Source organism: Mytilus edulis, chromosome 3 (assembly GCF_963676685.1).
Source record: "Mytilus edulis chromosome 3, xbMytEdul2.2, whole genome shotgun sequence".
NCBI classification, from domain to species: Eukaryota; Metazoa; Mollusca; class Bivalvia; order Mytilida; family Mytilidae; genus Mytilus; species Mytilus edulis.
This window is the reverse complement of record NC_092346.1, coordinates 6,624,813-6,645,432: the sequence shown is the minus strand read 5'-3', so window position 1 is coordinate 6,645,432 and position 20,620 is coordinate 6,624,813. Positions and strand designations below refer to the sequence as shown.

General features: G+C 31.7%; 1 protein-coding gene across 2 annotated transcripts in view; it reads left to right on the top strand.

The window, feature by feature from the left end:
- The window catches only part of LOC139514134 (tyrosine-protein phosphatase non-receptor type 14-like), a 31,222-nt gene extending 11,286 nt beyond the window's left edge, over positions 1 to 19,936 (top strand). For both annotated transcript variants that reach the window (XM_071302901.1, XM_071302900.1), the window contains 10 exons: positions 4,088 to 4,112; positions 5,302 to 5,371; positions 6,416 to 7,587; positions 8,626 to 8,748; positions 10,198 to 10,416; positions 11,120 to 11,248; positions 11,815 to 11,889; positions 12,798 to 12,957; positions 15,112 to 15,269; positions 17,469 to 19,936. In XM_071302901.1, the coding sequence (XP_071159002.1) occupies positions 4,088 to 4,112; positions 5,302 to 5,371; positions 6,416 to 7,587; positions 8,626 to 8,748; positions 10,198 to 10,416; positions 11,120 to 11,248; positions 11,815 to 11,889; positions 12,798 to 12,957; positions 15,112 to 15,269; positions 17,469 to 17,597 (2,260 nt within the window). In that variant the 3' untranslated portion in view covers positions 17,598 to 19,936. The remainder of the gene's footprint in view (positions 1 to 4,087; positions 4,113 to 5,301; positions 5,372 to 6,415; positions 7,588 to 8,625; positions 8,749 to 10,197; positions 10,417 to 11,119; positions 11,249 to 11,814; positions 11,890 to 12,797; positions 12,958 to 15,111; positions 15,270 to 17,468) is intronic.
- Positions 19,937 to 20,620: the final 684 nt, after the last annotated feature.

The following is a 20,620-nucleotide window of genomic DNA, read 5'->3' as shown; positions in this document are numbered from 1 at the left end:
AAAGTCAGAGCTAGAATAAAATTAAGATTATAAGGGAATTATATTTGTCACTAAGTCTTTTCAATGTTGGTAAAATCTTCTAAAATTTTTATAGAAAATGTTTGTGTAAAAATCCAAGGCCAGTATTCAAGAAGTTCAGGTTTATTAACCCTTTCACCGATTGCTGCCCAGACAGAAGCTACTCTGAGACGATGGCTTCCCTGGCTACTATTACTCAAGTGGGAGATCTTCATAATAAATGTCAATAAAAACTTGTTTGTAGTTATTTGTGTATTTATTTCATTCACTAACACCATGTTCACAGTTTTATTCATGTTTTAATAATTTTTTCTTCTTAAAATATTCAAATTTTCATATTTTCGGCATTTTCTAGGTGAAATTCTCAAAATTCTGCTCTTTGACCCCAAATCGTAATTTTTTAACCCAAAACGGCAAAATTTTGAAAATTTTTATGAGGCTGTACAAATTCCTCACACTGAACGATGTCCATTGCAAGTGTTTTGTACTTAAAACGACATTTTTTGTCAAAAAAGTATACTAGTTTGGCTTCAATTCTTCCATATTCTTTCAAAAAAAATGTTCCCTCATTTCAAATTCTCGTAAATTCCGTAAATTTCCTCTGATTTTGACACGGTTTTCAACAAACGGAAGCGTCATGTTTACACTTTCATCCGGGTATTCATCAAAGAAAGATAACTCATGTTTGCACTGTTTTAAGCGGGAAACATAAAAGAGGTATTCCGATCCCGGTAAAACGGGACTCATCGTCAGCTGTCTGAAGCGTTAATCCCGGTAAACCGGGACTCATCGGCGAAAGGGTTAAGTTAGTTCAAGGAAACTATACTTGCACCCTTACACTTTTACCCTTCCAAAAATTACTTAGCTTTGTGTTTATTTCCAAAGAAACCTACATTTTAATTTGTCTGTATCCTTACAACAGCATTTTAAATACAACTTTCTGTAGCTCTATTCTAAAGAAAATGATAATGCCTTTTTTCAAAAGACTTGAGTCTTTCACATACGTATAAACATGTTTATATATCTCTGATTTATCAGTCTAACATCTACTTTAATCTACATACATATTATTGAATCCTTAATTTACTTATAACTGCTACATGATGTTTATAACAAATTTCTACTTTTATATTTCTTCCATGTATATTCTTTCTGATACTGTTTTCTCCAATATTATTTTCAACTCAATGGGAGGTAATAAGTAAAATAGATGTTTGTTTTGCATGGTATGAGATTTTCAAACTGTGAGACTTAATAGATCCTCATCATAAAGACTTATCATAAATCAAATGTACAAGACATTTGAACATTTGCATTCTTGTTAAATCTGAATCTTAAATTTTTATAGGAAAAGATATTAATATTTGAATTGCCATGCAAATGCTTAACAGATAGGTTTGGTGATGTCAGATACAAACAAATTGAACCATATTAAACAGGAACATTTTTAATTCATTTATATCCATGGGGAATGTTAACACTCATATGTCATTGTTACATTTATCTAATTTTGTAGTAGTTTTATTGTCAGGTTATTAAATAAGATGCTTACATAGTATAACATCAAATCCTAAGAAAGTTAGAAAAACATGGTTTATCTCAATATATATATATATAGATATATATATTTTTATATAGTTTTTTCAATCTTATAAGCACTTGATTTTTAGCTCACCTGTCCCAAAGGGACAAGTGAGCTTATGCCATCACTTGGCGTCCGTCGTCGTCCGTCGTCTGTCGTCGTCTGTCGTCGTCGTAAACTATTTCAAGAATCTTCTCCTGAAACTACTGGGCCAAATACTTTCAAACTTTAACTGAATGTTCCTTAGGGTATCTAATTTATAAATTGTATCGGAAGTTTTGATCTATTAACAAACATGGTCGCCATTGCTAAAAATAGAACATAGGGGTCAAATGCAGTTTTTGGCTTATAACTCAAAAACCAAAGCATTTAGAGCAAATCTGACAGGGGTAATATTGTTTATCAGGTCAAGATCTATCTGCCCTGAAATTTTCAGATGAATCAGACAACCCATTGTTGGGTTGCTGCCCCTGAATTGGTAATTTTAAGGAAATTTTGCTGTTTTTGGTTATTATCTTGAATATTATTATAGATAGAGATAAACTGTAAACAGGAATAATGTTCAGCAAAGTAAGATTTACAAATAAGTCAACATGACGGAAATGGTCAGTTGACCCCTTTAGGAGTTATTGCCCTTTATAGTCAATTTTTAACCATTTTTCGTAAATCTTAGTAATCTTTTACAAAAATCTTCTCCTCTGAAACTACTGGGCCAAATACTTCCAAACTTTAATTGAATGTTCCTTAGGGTATCTAGTTTGTAAATTGTATCTGAGATTATGATCTATCAACAAACATGGTCGCCATTGCTAAAAATAGAACATAGGGGTCAAATGCAGTTTTTGGCTTATAACTCAAAAACCAAAGCATTTAGAGCAAATCTGACATGGGGGTAATATTGTTTATCAGGTCAAGATCTATCTGCCCTGAAATTTTCAGATGAATCAGACAACCTGTTGTTGGGTTGCTGCCCCTGAATTGGTAATTTTAAGGAAATTTTGCTGTTTTTGGTTATTATCTTGAATATTATTATAGATAGAGATAAACTGTAAACAGGAATAATGTTCAGCAAAGTAAGATTTACAAATAAGTCAACATGACGGAAATGGTCAGTTGACCCCTTTAGGAGTTATTGCCCTTTATAGTCCATTTTTAACCATTTTTCGTAAATCTTAGTAATCTTTTACAAAAATCTTCTCCTCTGAAACTACTGGGCTAAATACTTCCAAACTATAACTGATTGTTCCTTAGGGTATCTAGTTTGTAAATTGTATCCGAAGTTGTGATCTATCAACAAACATGGTCGCCATTGCTAAAAATAGAACATAGGGGTCAAATGCAGTTTTTGGCTTATAACTCAAAAACCAAAGCATTTAGAGCAAATCTGACTAGGGGTAATATTGTTTATCAGGTCAAGATCTATCTGCCCTGAAATTTTCAGATGAATCAGACAACCCGTTGTTGGGTTGCTGCCCCTGAATTGGTAATTTTAAGGAAATTTTGCTGTTTTTGGTTATTATCTTGAATATAATTATAGATAGAAATAAACTGTAAACAGCAATAATGTTCAGCAAAGTAAGATCTTCAATTAAGTCAATTTGACCAAAATTGTCAATTGACCCCTTAAGGAGTTATTGCCCTTTAAAGACTTTTTTCACAATTTGTTCATCATGTTGACTTACTTTAAAAAATCTTCTCCTTTGAAACTGCTGTATCAATTTCAGCCAAACTTAGGCTAAATGAGTTTCAGAGTATCTAGTATAAATTTTATATTTTATTTCCTTGTATGTCAAGAAACACAGCTCCTATGGCTAAAATAGAACATAGGAGAAAATGATTATTTTTTTTGGCTTTTGAAGAAAATAGGACGATCCAAAAAACATTTAAATAAATTGAAAAGCCAAAATAATCATTGATGAGAGATTTAACCAAAAGAATTAAGGTGAGCGATTCAGGCTCTTGAGAGCCTCTTGTTGACAAATAGGATTCTAAGAAAGTTGAATCAATATGATGTATCTAAGTGTTTTAAAAAAAATCTTTTTAGCACTAGATTTTGAACCTGTTACACTATCCACAAAGTTACCCTCAAACTTATTTTTGATTTTTAGTTTCAAAGGAGATTAAATAAATGGAAATGACTAAATTTGGAGAATCACTTGAAAACTATATTAAATTAAATGTCAACTATAAAAGATTTTAAAAAAAATTTAACATTTTAAAAAGGGGAAATAACCCAATATGGTTTATGATACTTTATATAATGTATAAAACTGATGTGTTTATTTAAAACAAAGGTAGGTAATTTGGAAAATGGATTTTTTTCAATAAAGTACATTCTATTATTCTTGTTTTAATAAATAGTACATAAACATTGTAGTTTTCATATTTGTGATTTTTTATGTGAAGATTAAAAAATTTCAGCCAGTTTTTCAGTGATCATAATTATAAATTATGTCCCATTTTAGTATTCTGTTTTATCTTTTTCAGAGATTTACCTCCAATGGACCCTCTGGTAAGATTTGTGTTTTTATTAATTATTAATAGTATATCATTTGACTGTATTTTGTTTACTTTTTCCTTGATTGAAGAGGAATATTAAAACTGACACTTTTAATTCTATGACAGTTTGATAACTAATAGTTGTCTCATTAGTTTAAACATATTTATTTATAGTAGATTGGGAAACAAGTTTTGCAACTTATATTAATCCCTTTCCACTTTTCGGGTGTGAATGCTGCCTTGTAGCGGCATTAGCCTACTCTTTTTCGAAATCTACAAGGGTGTCTTTAACATGCAAGAGATATGGCTCTCTCTTAACACGGGTCAGCCATTTATCGTCCCCTTCCAACGGACTATCATCGTTTCCTCAAGACCATACTCGCAAATGGTGTCAAGGGAGAGCCGAAAATTGAGTTCCTGAAATTTTCTTCCTGAATGGGAATCACACCAGGAACCTTTGTGTTAGTAGTCCGATGCACTAACCACTACACCACTGCTGTCTCATAAGCCATCATACATCATTTCTGTATTCCCTGCTGTAAAAAAGTGGGGGTAAACTGTTTTACCTCTATCTGATTGTCCATCAGTTCATCTAATATTCAGTCCAACGGTCAGTCCGTCTGTCCCATCTTTATCAGGAACTACATCATGAGGATTTCTGACATTTGGTTTCAGGATTTATGTAAGTTGGCTATACTGTGTGATGGGTTTTCAGATTCATCACTCAACACTTCCTTTTTACCAAACACAGTATCTTCTACACATATGATAGCCAAGTTGAACATTTTTGTCACATTTTTTTAATATGATAAGTAATATGATAATGATGTTCAGTAAATACAATACAAGGATTTCTGAAATTTGGTTTCAGGGTTTATATAAGTCAGCTATACCAAGTCATGCATTTTTCAGATTAATCACTCAATAACTTGCTGTTTACTGTAAACTTTAAGTGTCCGGGGTATCATTAGTGAGCAGTTACTCACAGATTCACTTGTTTTTTATACAATCATTAAAGAAAATAGGAATGATTGGAGAAGAAATAAATGTTTTAATTTAATCACTATGTTTGACTTAGTTAAATTAAAATGTTACTTACAAATGTGATATTATGATAACTCAAAGGACAAAGGTATTTTACTTACTCATTTTAGACCAATTTTCTCAATATTGTTTGAAAAAATCTGACATTTTCATTGCAGACCCAATCACAGACTTCATTAACCTATTCACAGCTTTCTTATCAATCACAGGACCAAAGATTTGATCAAGGTAAGTTAGCTGTCAGAGGGTGGACTGGAGCAGTTTTAAAGTAATATGATAATGATGTTTTAACAGTTTACATGTATAAGTTTTTAAAGAAAAAAAGAATTTTGTCACCAATTTATAAAAAGTTTTGAATCTTAAAGCTATATGATTCAAAAATGTTAGGCAAGTCACTCAGTGGTCTTACAGTATATGTACCATGCTTGCCTTTAGTGCTAAATGTCATGATTGGGTAAAATTTTAAAATAGTTAATCACTGCTTCTCTGCCAAGCATGCTGCATTTAGAGTAAGAGCTAAAGTTGGTTTATATTATTAGTATATATTTGTTTAGGGGCCAGCTGAAGGACGCCTCCGGGTGCGGGAATTTCTTGCTACATTGAAGACCTGTTGGTGACCTTCTGCTGTTGTTTTTTTCAATGGTTGGGGTTGTTGTCTCTTTGGCAAATTCCCCATTTCTATTCTCAATTTAATTGCATGAAATATGATATAATTTACCTGAGAAGGGTAACATATTTCAAGCTGACTTTTACCTTGTGACTTTAAGAGATAACTATTGTATTTAAGCTCATATGGCATCAGTGATGATTAGATGGTGGCAAATTAAGTTTAATGACCACATGTAAGCGGAGACAATAAATGGGTATTTGCGACCATCAAATCACCAATTGATGCCTTAAAACATAATATTGTTATTGGCATTCTAATAAAAATAACAGAAAACAAACATCAAATCATTCATTTAAATCTGTCATACGTTGTCTGTGCTGCCGCGTACATTTTCATAGCATTGCGAATTGATGTCATGAAAATGGTAATTTTATCAAATCAAAATGAATGTTACAAACAATGGTGCATAATAATATGTATTAAACAGAACTTCAGCCTGTCAATCAGAAACATTTCAGGATATAAAATATGTTTTATTTTTGTCCTGAACATGTATGTTATATTTTCTGCTAGACATTTAGTAGCAATCGATTAGTAAATAATTCAGGTTATACTTTGGCATATAAAAGGCTTCAAAAATGCTCATTATTATTTTTTTACAGAATTGTCCCAATCAACAACGACATCAGCAGAGGATTTTTTCAGACAATCACAGCAAAGTTTAGAGACAGGCAGTCGTAAATACAATAGTGCAGAATCTCAGAACAGTCCCACACAGCCTGATCCACGACAGGCAATGTTACCAGCTTATAGGCCAAGTCCTAGTTATGATCAAGTCATGAGACACCGTGTGCAACAACAGAAAGGAAATATATCTAACTCACAAATGTATTCTGCCCCTCAGGAAAATATAACATACAGTCACCCTGACATTGGGTCAGATGTTTCTAATTATAGTCGGCAAGAAAGTGATTATGTAAATAGTGAGACGATACACAACTACAACAATAATACATTATATGCAAATGTGTTTCAAGAGGAAAAACAGAATTACATGCAATATAGAGAACGAACTAGTAATCTTATAATACAGCCCACATACAGTTCTCCAGAACTTACGGGACTTCCACAGGAATATCCTACAGAAAATATATTCCATGACCCTTTACCTTTTCAATATAAACCCCCACCCCCATATCCAAGGACAAGTAGTAGTACACCAGATCTGGCAGTTCAGACAATCAGAACTAATGTTAGTGATAGTCCCGATCTTATTTCTCGCAAAAATATGGGATTACCTCCCCCTGATGCAGAATCTATTGAAGAGGTCAGAGATCATGACTTTCCTACAGAGAATGTGGAAGAAATAAATCCTGCAAGTGAACCGATTACAAATCCACCTCCGATTATAATCAGTCATGTGGAAACAGATGACACTTCTAGTGAGTATTCAGAAACAACATTTCATATGAAGGAGACGGACAGTGAAATAGAAGATGCTCATAATAAACCTGCCGAGGACACACCCATCCAAATAAAATATGTGGCCCCTAACAAAGCACCTCCTCCTTCTACGTCTAAAGAGGTTGTGGTACGGAGAGAGAGTTTCCGTCGTTTAATGATTGCTAATAGGTCTGGTCAGTTTAATCCTAATTCATTGAGTTCTGCTGACAACTCTGCAACTGGTTCCTCTGATAAATCTGTTATACCTGAAGTTACAGCAGAGAAAGCATTAGGATTAGAGAATCCAGTTGATGCTCTGGTTAAAAGTGATAGCACACAGCTGGAACCAGATCAAGAAGCTGAAAGAGACACAGATTCTGATTCTGATCAGGTAATTTATTGTTTATTTGATGATGTTTAGTCTCTCAAAAATTGTACAAGGTAAATATAAAAAAAGAAAATGTGGTATGATTGCCAATGAGACACCTGTCCACAAGAGACCAAAATGACACAGACATTAACAACTATAGGTCACCGTACAGCCTTCAACAATGAGCAAAGCTCATACCGCACAGTCAGCTATAAAAGGCCCGGATAAGACAATGTTAAACAATTCAAACGAGAAAACTAACAGCCTTATTTATATTATAGGGTTATTGCATGAATATTGGGGAATATTATCCCGATTAGAATTTATATTGCACGAGTTTGCGAGTGCAATATGTGTTCTATGAGAGACAATATTCCCCAATATTCATGCAATAACCTTTTTATTGCATAGCAATATAATATTTGAAAGTAAAAAATTGGTTTAAACTAAAATTTTGTCGTTGATGACGTCATTAGTTTAAAAGATTTATTGCACTAGTGCAATATTGGAATTTATTGCATGCTAACTTTTAGTTACTTTCTGTGGGAAATATTATATTGCTATGCAATAAAAAAAAGTTATTCTATGAATGAAATGTGTATGTCATTTCATATACATATGCGTTAAGAATAACTTGAGTGTTAGTTCACATTTATATAATCGTGAAAAATACATACAGATCTGATCAAAGTTAATTATGTACAAGTTAACCAATGGCTAAAGATTGATGTCAGATTTTATTTTTTTATTAAAAATGAAATAATTGAGTGTTCACATTATCAAAAAAAAAATAATAGAGGAAGTCTTTGAAAAAAAATTAAAAAATCATAAGTGTTCAATTGAAAGCATGACTTTTACAATGAACAAAACACCAAATTAAAATGTCAATTAAACCTCATTGAAACTGTGAGTGCTTCATAAGGGTTAGCAGTTTCTGCTCCATTTGAGCTGTTTATATATATTGTATTTTAAGTGGGTCTGGCACTGTCATACTTAGGTAATCAATAAAGTGTTTTTGTAAAATCTGTATAAAATGAATAATTTGTATTGTTTATATAGGATGGTACTATTAAGTTGAGAATGGGACCATTAAAGATGGCTGCCATGAATGGTTTGTCAATGTCAAGACCAATGGTTCTAGCTTTGATGAATGATGAAAGTAGAGCACCAAAGGATGAAAGGGTTTGTTTACTTACATGTATTGAGTAAAAAATATAAAGCAATATAAAAAAAAGCCATAATAAATAATTTTAAACTTCTCAATAAAGTACTGTGCAATGTAATATTTACATTTCTCTAATTCTTCGTCAATTTATCCCTTTCTGCACCCATTGTATAAAAAAAATTTAATCAACATGTGGTTAGTTTGATCTCAGTACTTCATTGGTTAAAATCCGATTATGACGTCAAATTTTCTTGCTTTCCTCTGAAATTCCTATTGTGATGGCATGAAAAAGGCGACCATGCCTGATGACGTCACATAGAAAGAACACATCTTTTTGCAGTTCATTCGAAAAGAAGTAATAAGTTTGCCTGCATAATGTTAGAAAATCATTAGAGAAACAGATTCCACCACCAAATCTTGTGTAATACCACATTTATCCACTCTCGACAGTTAAATTTCAAATATTTAAAACGCTCGGGCAAGCCTCACATTTTAAATTTGAAAATTTAACTGTCTGAAGTGGATAAATATCGTATTACACTCGATGCAATGGTAGAATCTATATTTAATACTGTCCATTCATAATTATTCTTTGGATTTCAGGGGTACAGGTGAACCACAAAATTAAATGTTCAACAAATAAGAAATTTCTTAAAGCATGTATGTTCACCTAGGCAAAACTCCAAAATTAAGGGAGTTCGCTTCTCAGTTTCAAAGTAATTAACTCTTCAAAACACTAGTTTATACTGATAGGAGATTAATAAAGGAATACAAAGAGATAAAAAAAATACAGGTCACCGTGCTTGTTTTTGATATATTGGCCATTGAAATTTTGGCAGGAAAATGTTCTCTCTCTACTTTTCATAGCTTTATCATTGACAAGTTTAAGTCCTCAAAAACTATCAAAAAATAATAAAAATTCTACAAGTTTTTATCAGACAGCTTATCATTATACATTTAAAAGAATTATAAAAAGAAAAATGGGGGTCACTGGACAAAATTTGTTAAGGCATTAAAATGGATAAAACCAGAGGATTCAGAAAATCTGACCAAAATTCCAAAACATGCCAAGCCAATTTCCTTAAGTATCCATGAACATGCAAATTTTGTGTAATCCTTGAAATTGGTACACACGAAAATACATGTATCTACAGTAGATTTATGTTAAATATTTTCATAAATTATTGAATCTCTTTTTCCCCGAAAAGTTCGGGTTTATTTAGTGTAATAAGTAATAAATTAAATTACACTGTATAAAATTATTTTCCTATCATTGGTGCAATTTAGAGAGATTGAGCAAAAATTATATGTTTGTTAATATTTTATTTTATTGTTTTCCAAAATCTGCATGCAAATCTATATATGTAGAACATTTAAATTATGGTTAAACTATATTAACTTCATTTGTAGACTTATTTAATGTGGAAATGCCATTTAAATGTTAATGAATTCTGCTTTTTTTACAGAGAAAACTTTTGGAAACAAAATTATCTGAAAATTTAGTTTTTAAAGAATTTGAGGAAATTCCGAAGAAAAATCCAAACAATGATTGTTCTGTGGCCAAACTTCCAGAAAATGGGCCAAGAAATCGGTTTAAAGATGTTCTACCTTATGATGCATCCCGTGTAAAACTTGCTCCAAGGAAAGACAATCACTCTGGATATGTTAATGGTTCTCATATAAAGGTAAAAACATGTTAACATTGACAACTACACATGTGTCCTTAGTTTGTAGCGATAATTTTTCATATCACTCTACTCTGCTGAGAAAGGAAATTGTCAGTCAGTAAGATCAAAGGAAAAACTTCATAAAAAAGTGATGATATGATGGGGAAAACAATAGTATTCTTTCTTACAGAGAATGAATTTTCATGCTAAAATTTATATCCTTGTTATGTGATATGCATAGTATGGATAAAGCAAACAAAACAACAAGTCTTATGAATGCAATAAAATTAACGGTACCAATTTTCTTGCACCAGGATGCACATTTCGACAATACATGTCTCTTCAGTGATGCTCGTGGCCAAAATATTTGAAATCCAAAGCTTATATAAAAGATGAAGAGCTATAATCCAAAAGGTCCAAAAAGTATAGCCAAATCCGTAAAAGGAATCAGAGCTTTGCATGAGGGAGATACATTCTGTAATTTATAATAATTGCTATCATTTTGTAACAGCTAATTTTAATAACACTATATAAAGTTATGTTTAATTTACCAATCAGAGGTCAGTTAATAACTTTTTCTGTCCAATGTAGCAGTCGAAGACAGTTCAACTCATGTTTGAAAAATTTGTGGACTTCAGTTGTTTTGACTATGTTATTTCTGTTTCATATATCATTACATGAAGTTCCACACAAGTTATAACAAATTTGTGTTATGTTTCAGCTTTCAGTTGGGGATCGTGTCTGGTGGTATATAGCCACACAAGCACCACTTCCGAACACCTGTATAGATTTCTGGCAGCTGATTTGGGAACAAGAAGTTGATGTAATAGCCATGCTGACAGATTTAGTGGTAAGCTGATTGATTTTCACATTTATGCAGTGGAGAATTTTTTTTTAAACCTTTTTATATGAATTATGATTCTTAAAAAAAAATTGCATGTGCAGAATATGTATGTCTTAGCGCTGTAAATAAAATTTTCCGGCAAACTCCTTTATACATGTAAGTCTGCAATTTTATCTCTTGTGATTTGTTCCATTTATGGACACAGGTTGAGCTGACCTAATCAGTAATATTTTAAAATTTCATATTATGGTTGCATATTCTACAAATAATACTTTAGACCAATTTTCATAAGGGTTTTTTCCAAATTCATTGTTGGGGTTGTTTGGAGACACTCAAGTAGATTAATTGTGAATGGTTGCATTTTCAATCAAATTTGGTTAAAATAGTGTAAGTAAAATAGAATTATGTAATATAAATTTGATAATGATAAAAAAAACAAAAAAAAGCCTTCTCCTAAATGCATTCAATTCTTGAACAGCCTGGTCGTTATAACTCTAGTCTATTATCTATACTCCCAAATCAATGTTCTGCCCTCTGCATAAATTAAAATAAAGTATTTAACTTTTTTGCAGGAGATGGGTAGACAGAAATGTTTTCCTTACTGGCCACAAGAGGTTGGACCAGAGCATACAATTACATTTGGACCTGTAAGTTATGATTACTAATACTGATTTGATATAAAATATGATTTACAGTTAAAAATTTTAAGGTTATATAAAAATAAGAAGATGTGGTATTATTGCCAATGAGACAACTCTCCACAGTAGACATGTATACAACATTAATAGGTTATGCTTTATAGTCATTTTTTTATGCCCAACCTACGATAGTAGAGGGGCATTATGTTTTCTGGTCTGTGCCTCCATTCGTCCGTCCGGTTAAAGTTTTTGGTTGAGGTAGTTTTTGATGAAGCTGAAGTCCAATCAACTTGAAACTTAATACACATGTTCCCCATGATATGATCTTTCTAATTTTAATGCCAAATTATAGTTTTGACCCCAATTTCATGGTCCACTGAACATAGAAAATGATAGTGCAAAGTTCAGGTTAAAGTTTTTGGTCAAGGTAGTTTTTGATGAAGTTAAAGTTACATCAACTTGAAACTTAGTACACATGTTCCCTATGATATGATCTTTCTAATTTTAATTCCAAATTAAAGTTTTGACCCCAATTTCATGGTCCACTGAACATAGAAAATGATAGTGGGAGTGGGGCATCCGTTTACTATGGACACATTCTTGTTTGGACACAACATTGTGAATATTATTCATTATCCAGGATATCTTAGACTGACAAATACTATAATTATGACATGATTAGTCTGAACCACTGCTGATGTTCTTTACTTTTTCAACTATTTGATTCGGCATGGTTGGTTTGCTCAGTCAATCTGATTATTTTTCTAGAGTTTAATATTGCATTAAACATTTACAATCTAACAAAACAAATTAAAATGACTTTAAAGGATTGCTTTTAAAATAAATACATTGTACATGAAAAGGTTTCAATAATATTTGAAAACAAAACTTATAATGAGCTGTTTTATTTTTTTCAGTTTGAGGTGACCCTGTTGTTTTGCAATGATTCCTTGTGTTATATCACAAACAGAATTTCTGTAGTCCATACTAATTCTAAAAAGGAAAGGCAGATATGGCATTTACAGTACACTGATTGGCCAGATCATGGTTGTCCTGACGATATGTATGGATTTCTGGGTAAGTGAAGTAAGGGGAGACAAATCTTGCATGTTTATCTAACTTCTTCATGTTAGTGGTCAAATGATTTTGTGGTGAAGATGTATGGGATGTGACATGAATTCAAAATACCTAGTCACACAGTACTAAAAACCAACTAGAAACCAAAAAGTAACTGACACACCAAAAGATAGAATACAAATCCCATTTATTAGGTTGAGAATAGGGGGTAAATAATTGTAATTACTGTCCATGCATTAAGTTTCTATTTAAAAATAATAAGATGTGGTATGATTGCTTATGAGACAAATCTTCACCAGAGATCAAATGAGGTAGAAGTTATCAACTAAAGGTTTTCTTATCTCTGCTATTTAAAGCAAAAACTGTCAACATATATTCCATGAAAAAGTAAAATCACAAAAATACTGAACTTAGAGGAAGATCAATTGGGAAAGTCCATAATCACATGGCAAAATCAAATAACAAAACCCATCAAAAACGAATGGACAAAAACTGTCATATTCCTGACTTGGTACAGGCATTTTCAAATGTAGAAAATGGTGGATTAAACCTGGTTCTATAGCGCTAACCCTCTCACTTTAATGACAGTCTCATCAATTTCCGATATTTTTACATTGATGCGTTAAATAAACAGACACAATAAATATAATAGTCAAAATATGGGTACATCAGTCATCATCGTTTAACAATTTAAAAAGGAACAATTTAACAGAACACAAAAACATCTACTATCTACGAACACATTTATTGATTTGAGTGTCTGACGTCAGAAAATTTTATACGTCACATAAATTTGTCGTTCAATGTGCGTACAAACAATTTTAAAATTTTCATGGGAATGTTAGCATACAGGGTTAAAAAATCAAAAGTATGTAAGAATAAATTTAAGAAATAGACCGAGATTTAAACTAGTCCAAAAGTTATATATAGAATTTATAAGAATCCAAAAATAGTTAATTCCACTACGCGATTGAATGATTTTGACGTTTGTGGTTCAACGTATGTTGTAATTCATAATAGAAATATATCATAATGACATATAATAGAACAATATCATACTGACGGGATCTTTTAAAGTACAGAGTCACGTTATAAGAACAAAAGAAATACAAAAAGTCGCAAATACAAAACAAACCACAAAAAAATGAAAGCCAATACAAACACATTGATGAGATGTATAAGTACCGAGCCACGTGAAACGGATATCACATGAAACCATTCAACAGTAAAAGTAATATTAATAATAGAACAAAGACAAATGAAAGAACTATAAAACACATTGTTAAGATGATAAACAACATCAGTACAAAGAATCTATACATCAAGACCATTGTGTATTATTTTAGAAGTTGATACGGAATATTTATCAACAAGGTCTTGGTACCTTCCGATGAACTTTTTTAGAAAAAGAACGAGACGTTCTTTGACATACCCCTGTTTCATCAACTTTCTACTCAGACACTGATGACGTATTACAAAGTCTGAGTAGGAGCTGCAAGCTCTAGAATATCGAATAAGTTGGGAAATATATATCCCATAGGTGAAGTTGGTATATTGCTACTAAGGTGGGGGAAATTTATGATTTCAAAATTAAAATCGTCTCGTTTGTCATAGATTCTGGTACTGAGATGACTGTGTAAGTCAAATTCGATATATAAGTCTAAAAATGAGGCGGAGGAAGCCGTGTCTGTTGTTTCTTTAATCTCTAGTTCTGGGGGATATATTAATGGAACCCAATCAGAAAAGTTCGGATTGTTTATGGAAAGAACATCATCAATATATCTGAAAGTGAAATTAAATAATCTGGCTTCTTTGATTCTCTTGTTTTTTACAAGTGTCTGGAGGAACTCCGATTCATATGAAAATAAGAAGAGGTCGGCAAGAAGAGGCGCACAGTTTGTTTCCATAGGAATGCCGACAATTTGTTGGAAAAGTCTACCTCCAAACTCAACAAATATAAATGAGTATTTATTGTTGATGAAGTTATGTATGTTTTTGTTTTCTTTGAATTCCATAAAAAAACATTGCATACAGCAATGCTGTTGTTATTTTCTACATATACCCTATAAGCATTGGTCTCCAAGTGTTTTGCTGACAGGTAAAATTCAGGGGAGATAATTAGAGAAAAATATCATTTTCTTGTCTTTATTACAGGATTCTTAGATGAAGTTGACTCAGTACAAAGATTAGCAGAAAGTGAGGAGGGTAGTGGTAAAAAATCCCCCATAGTGGTACATTGTAGTGCTGGAGTAGGGAGAACAGGCGTGGTCATACTTACACAGGTTATGAAGTGGTGCTTAGAACATAATCATGTAAGTTTACATTCAATGTTTGAATTTTTATGCCCCCACTGTAGCGAAGGGGGCATTACGTTTTACCCTTTTCTGTCTGTACATACATTTGTCCGAAAAATTGGTTTCGGTTCTTTAACTTGAGTATGCCTTGACTAAATGTTACGAAACTGATACACAATGCTTATTACTGCAAAACACAAATCAAGTTTGAATTTTGGTGGTGTCACTTTAATTGTTTTAGAGTAATGCCCCTTTATAAATGGAAAAATTGCAAAAGTTATAGTTTCCATTTTGTTACTTCAGTTTGCCTCAAGATGTTGAGATACAGTTAACTCTCGTTGTCTCGAACTCGGTTGACTCGAAATTTCGGATGAGTCGAAGTTTTCACGTGGTCCCAAACTTTATTCCATACAAAAGTATGTAATTCGACTCCTGATGAGTCGAAATTGGATGAGTCGAAATTTCGGTTGAGTCGAACTAAATTTACGGTCCCAAGGTTAACAAAAGCATTCAAATTCATTTTTTATCTCGAACTAATACACATATGTCAAAACATGACCTCCGGGATTTAAATGGATTGAAGAGTTAATCTGACAATACACGTGTAATTAAATTTCCGGTCACTGACCACTGTATTGATTTATGACATGCTATTTCCATGAGTGTTTACCTAAGATTATCTTTTATAGAATTTTTATAAATAATTAGTGATAAATTGTTAATGTTCATGAAAAAGTATTTAAATTGTTTACAAAACAATTAATTTGTGATTTACACTAATGAGCTTGGGTGTGTATAAAGTGAGGATTATGGCTTCCGTTGATGATCACCTAAAAACTACTCAAACGGCGTCTTTAATCTTATTATATGTTCTTTTGAAAACAAAGAGTGAGATAAAACAAAATGAATAGAAATCAAAATTTTCTTAAATCTCTTGTATCCGAGAATAAACAATTTTGTCAGCTATTAGCGACCTGAATTACGAAACTGTCGATTGGAAATTACTCTCTTGGAAAAGCCATAGGATTTTTTTTTAATTGAAACAATTGAATAAGTAAAAATAACAGTCATTATAATAATAAAAGACTGTGACATACAAATACATCGATCCGATACTAGGATATCGATCCCCTTGTCATATTCACCCGGATTTATTTTAGCTTTACCAAGCTAAGCAAGAGTTGTGTCCCTTAGATTGTCGAACTTCCGGTGTTCGTTTGAGTCGAACTACGTGTATCTCGAAATATTTCTCTGGTCCGGCTGACTTCGACATAACGAGAGTCGACTGTATGTTAAAACAGAATTTTGGAGAAAAAAAAATGTTATGATTATCTCCCCTATCTCATTAAAAAAGTATTTCAGAAATTAGAAAAAATTGTTTAGCCATTTTCAGTCATTATTCTAAATAATGATTGAATTGATATATGTCCAGTGAAATGGTAGGAAGATTGAAAACCTATCATTTAACTAGTAGACTGTATTTAAAAAAAAAAGAATAATACTTCAAACTTGATGTTAATCTGTGAACAGAGATAGAAAGGGGTATGGAGGGTCCACAAATAATCCTCTGATGTCTTTAGATATGTATATAAAGCTGAATGTTTGATATACATTTGAATTTGAATAAATTTTTATGCCCCACCTACGATAGTAGAGGGGCATTATGTTTTCTGGTCTGTGCGTCCGTTCGTCCGTCCGTTCGTCCGTCCGTCTGTCTGTCTGTCTGTCTGTCTGTCTGTCTGTCTGTCTGTCTGTCTGTCTGTTCGTCCGTCTGTCCCGCTTCAGGTTAAAGTTTTTGGTCAAGGTAGTTTTTGATGAAGTTGAAGTCCAATTGACTTCAAACTTGGTACACATGTTCCCTATGATATGATCTTTTTAATTTTAATGCCAAATTAGAGATTTTACCTGAATTTCACGGTCCACTGAACATAGAAAATGATAGTGCGAGTGGGGCATTCGTGTACTGAGGACACATTCTTGTTTGATAAAATTTAAATTAAATTGGTAATTTTACATGGATAAAAATGTATTACCTTATTTATAGTATGGCAAAAAACTATCTGCTTAACTGAAAGATGTATGAAATAATTTATTAGTTGTTGCAGGGAATTTGTGTTAATAATTTTAAAATACTCTGACTGTAGTTTATTAAGAAAAAAGGTACATTGTAAAGATATGCAACTTAATTTTATATTTTGTATAAATTATTTTTTTCAGGATATTGATTTGCCAAAAGCCCTTGCAGGAATCCGAAACCAAAGAATGTTCATGGTGCAGACTTTAGGACAATATAATTTTATACATAAAACATTAATACAGTACCTTAAAAACACAAGGTTGATTTGAGACATTTGTATAAAACATTTACTATGGTGTTTACAATGGAAGATTAAAATTCCATAAATTAAATCATCGATCTGATCTAAGCCAGTGATAATATATAGAATTTATACTCCATACATTAAACTAGAAAGAACAACCTCATAATGTTGGAGAAGGTAAATACAATACGTGGAAAATAATCATGTAGTCTTGGATTTGTTTTTCGTATAATTGGATTATTTAGCATTGACATAAAGGCACCCACTGGAACTTAGCTTGTAAGGAAGCTAGTACTGTAAAAAAAAAAAAAATTTAAAATTTGTAAGCAATTCATTTTTTTTAATATTATAGAATAATAGAAATGACATATATAAATCGTCACAAAAAGTCTTAAATTTATCAACATTGATTTAGACATTTACAAGAATTAATCACTGCAGTTACAAACAGAAATGACATTTTTAAAATTACTGTAAATTCAGAAATTTGTTGATGTTTTTATTAAGGATAAGATGTGACTAACGGTTTTACAATAAAAAGAATTGGCATTTATGATTTCAGAAGTGATTTTGCTTCATAAAATATTGCAATCACATTAAGTATATTTCGCATTTTTGTCAGAGGTCAAGAGGTCATAATAATTTAAAAATATTATAGATATTCATGCTATTGAATGAATCTCTAAGCTGTCTAAATTTTTAAATGTTTTTTTATTACTACTATATATATGAATGATTATGTTGTGCATTTCCATTATAATCTCTATATGTATATTTTCTATGATAAAATTGAGAATGAAAATGGGGAATGTGTCAAAGTGACAAAACAAACCGAACATAGAGCCGACAACAGCCGAAGGCCACCAATGGGTCTTCAATGTAGCAAGAAACCTTGACTCTTTTTCATGTTGAACTTTCAGTTTGTTACATCCTTTAGTATCAGCATTATATCTTAGATAACTGGTTACATATTTGAAATGATGCTATCAGGGCAACAGCTTGTATTGTATTTAGCATTTACTACTTTCAGAGGCATAGAATATAATCTATACTGTAAATTTATAAATTTTTTGAGATCATTTTGATGACTGCAGAAATTGTGTCTGGAAAGGTTTCTTTAAAAAGGAATGCATTGTAATGCTCAGCTGATATCATTATGTTTTTGTGTAATTTCCAAAATGTCTTGAATTAATTTTACATTCTTGTCTAACGTTCAGCAAGTATAGTTATTTGGGTAAGAAAAGAATGTGATATATCCATGTTCAAGCAAACAGTGCGAGAAATGTGATACTTAGTTTAATTGTTACATTTTTTTTATGCCCCACCTACGAAAGTAGAGGGGCATTGTTTTTTGGTTTGTGCATCCGTTCATCCATCTGTTCTTTTATCCGTCTGTCCCTCTTCAGGTTAAAGTTTTTGGTCAAGGTAGTTTTTGATGAAGTTGGAGTCCAATCAACTTGAAACTTAGTACACATGTTCCCTATGATATGATCTTTTCAATTTTAATTCCAAATAAGAGTTTTTCATGGTCCACTGAACATAGAAAATGAAAGCACCAATTGGGCATCCATGTATAATGGACACATTCTTGTTTATTTTGTATTTTTACTTTTTCTTCACCTGAAATAAGAATGTGTAGTTGATAGACGGCAAAGGGTTCAATTATATACAATACAACAATCAATTTTAAAACACTGAAAACATATATGAGTCCATTTGATTGTATGCAATTTTTCATGGAATACATGGCTTTTAGTGCCAAGAGCTCTTTACTTATAGTGTTTATATATATAACATGTGTTTATCTTTTCTAAAGAAATATATATATACCACCAGTAAACTTTATTTCGAGGGTGAAATGGTTTTGAAATTAAATTATATATAAATTTTGACTAACAAATGTACTCAATATGTATTTTAGTTCTTGCACAATTGTATTGTACATTCATCTATGGTCAGTAATTGTAAATATTTATATATTTTTCACATAGAATTTATTTTTGAGAGAGAAAAAAAGGTTGAATGTCTAGCCTGACAAGCAAAATACATACCGGTACTAAAAGATTCTTATTTCAGGCCTTAGATTTTCAGTAATGAAGGTCAAGGCCAGTAGATTTTCGGTAATGAAGGTCACGACAAGAACTTGTAATAGGTTGTAATTGTATATAGATTTTTTATTCCAATATACTATTTTATTTGTATAAACGTTTTTTATTAAGCTTTACACATGTGTAGATATATGCTTTATTCATGCAAAACATAATTGATTTATGGTGCTAGATCTTGTTTTACTGTGTAATACACATTTTAAATTCTTATTTTAATAAATAAGTTGTTCTTGTTGAAATAAAATATTTAAAATACTTATTATGTGTCTTTCTTCATTGCATGACAGAAATGTGGTTAAATAAGATGATCATCGATACCTGTAACCAGGATTAAAATTGTGTATGCCAGGCATGTGTTTCATCACTCATCAGCGACGCTCAAATAAAAAAAAGTTAAAAGGCCAAATAAAGTATGAAGCTGAAGTGGTATGAGTGCAATTAGGAATATAATTTACCAAAGGCATGAGAAGATCAAGGAGTGGTCTAATAGTTTCAATTTTATTGAAGCTTTCCTTAATGTCCAGTTGCAAATATTTCATGCATGTCAAGAGGACAAGAAAACTTAATTAATGGCATTGAGACCTTTTAAAAAAATTCTGTGGATCCCTTTGTTCATTATGTATTCGTTCATAAAGACATCTTCAAAGATTTGCTCCATATTTTCCCGATGTAGATAAATTCATAACTTACAAGATTTTTAAATGCAGTAAATTCAGGGTTTTGATTTTGACCATCTTTCACTATTAAACATATAAAGGAACAACATCCCAATGTCCCCCAATGAGGCACATATATTATTTTTTTGGTACAGTCTTCAAACTATGGATATTGTGTTCTATATAGATTTGCTTTTATAAAATTTCAAAACCTTTTAAATAAAGGAATGTATCTCTCTTACGCATAGCTCTGATTCCTTGTTTGAGTTTGGCCTTACTTTTGG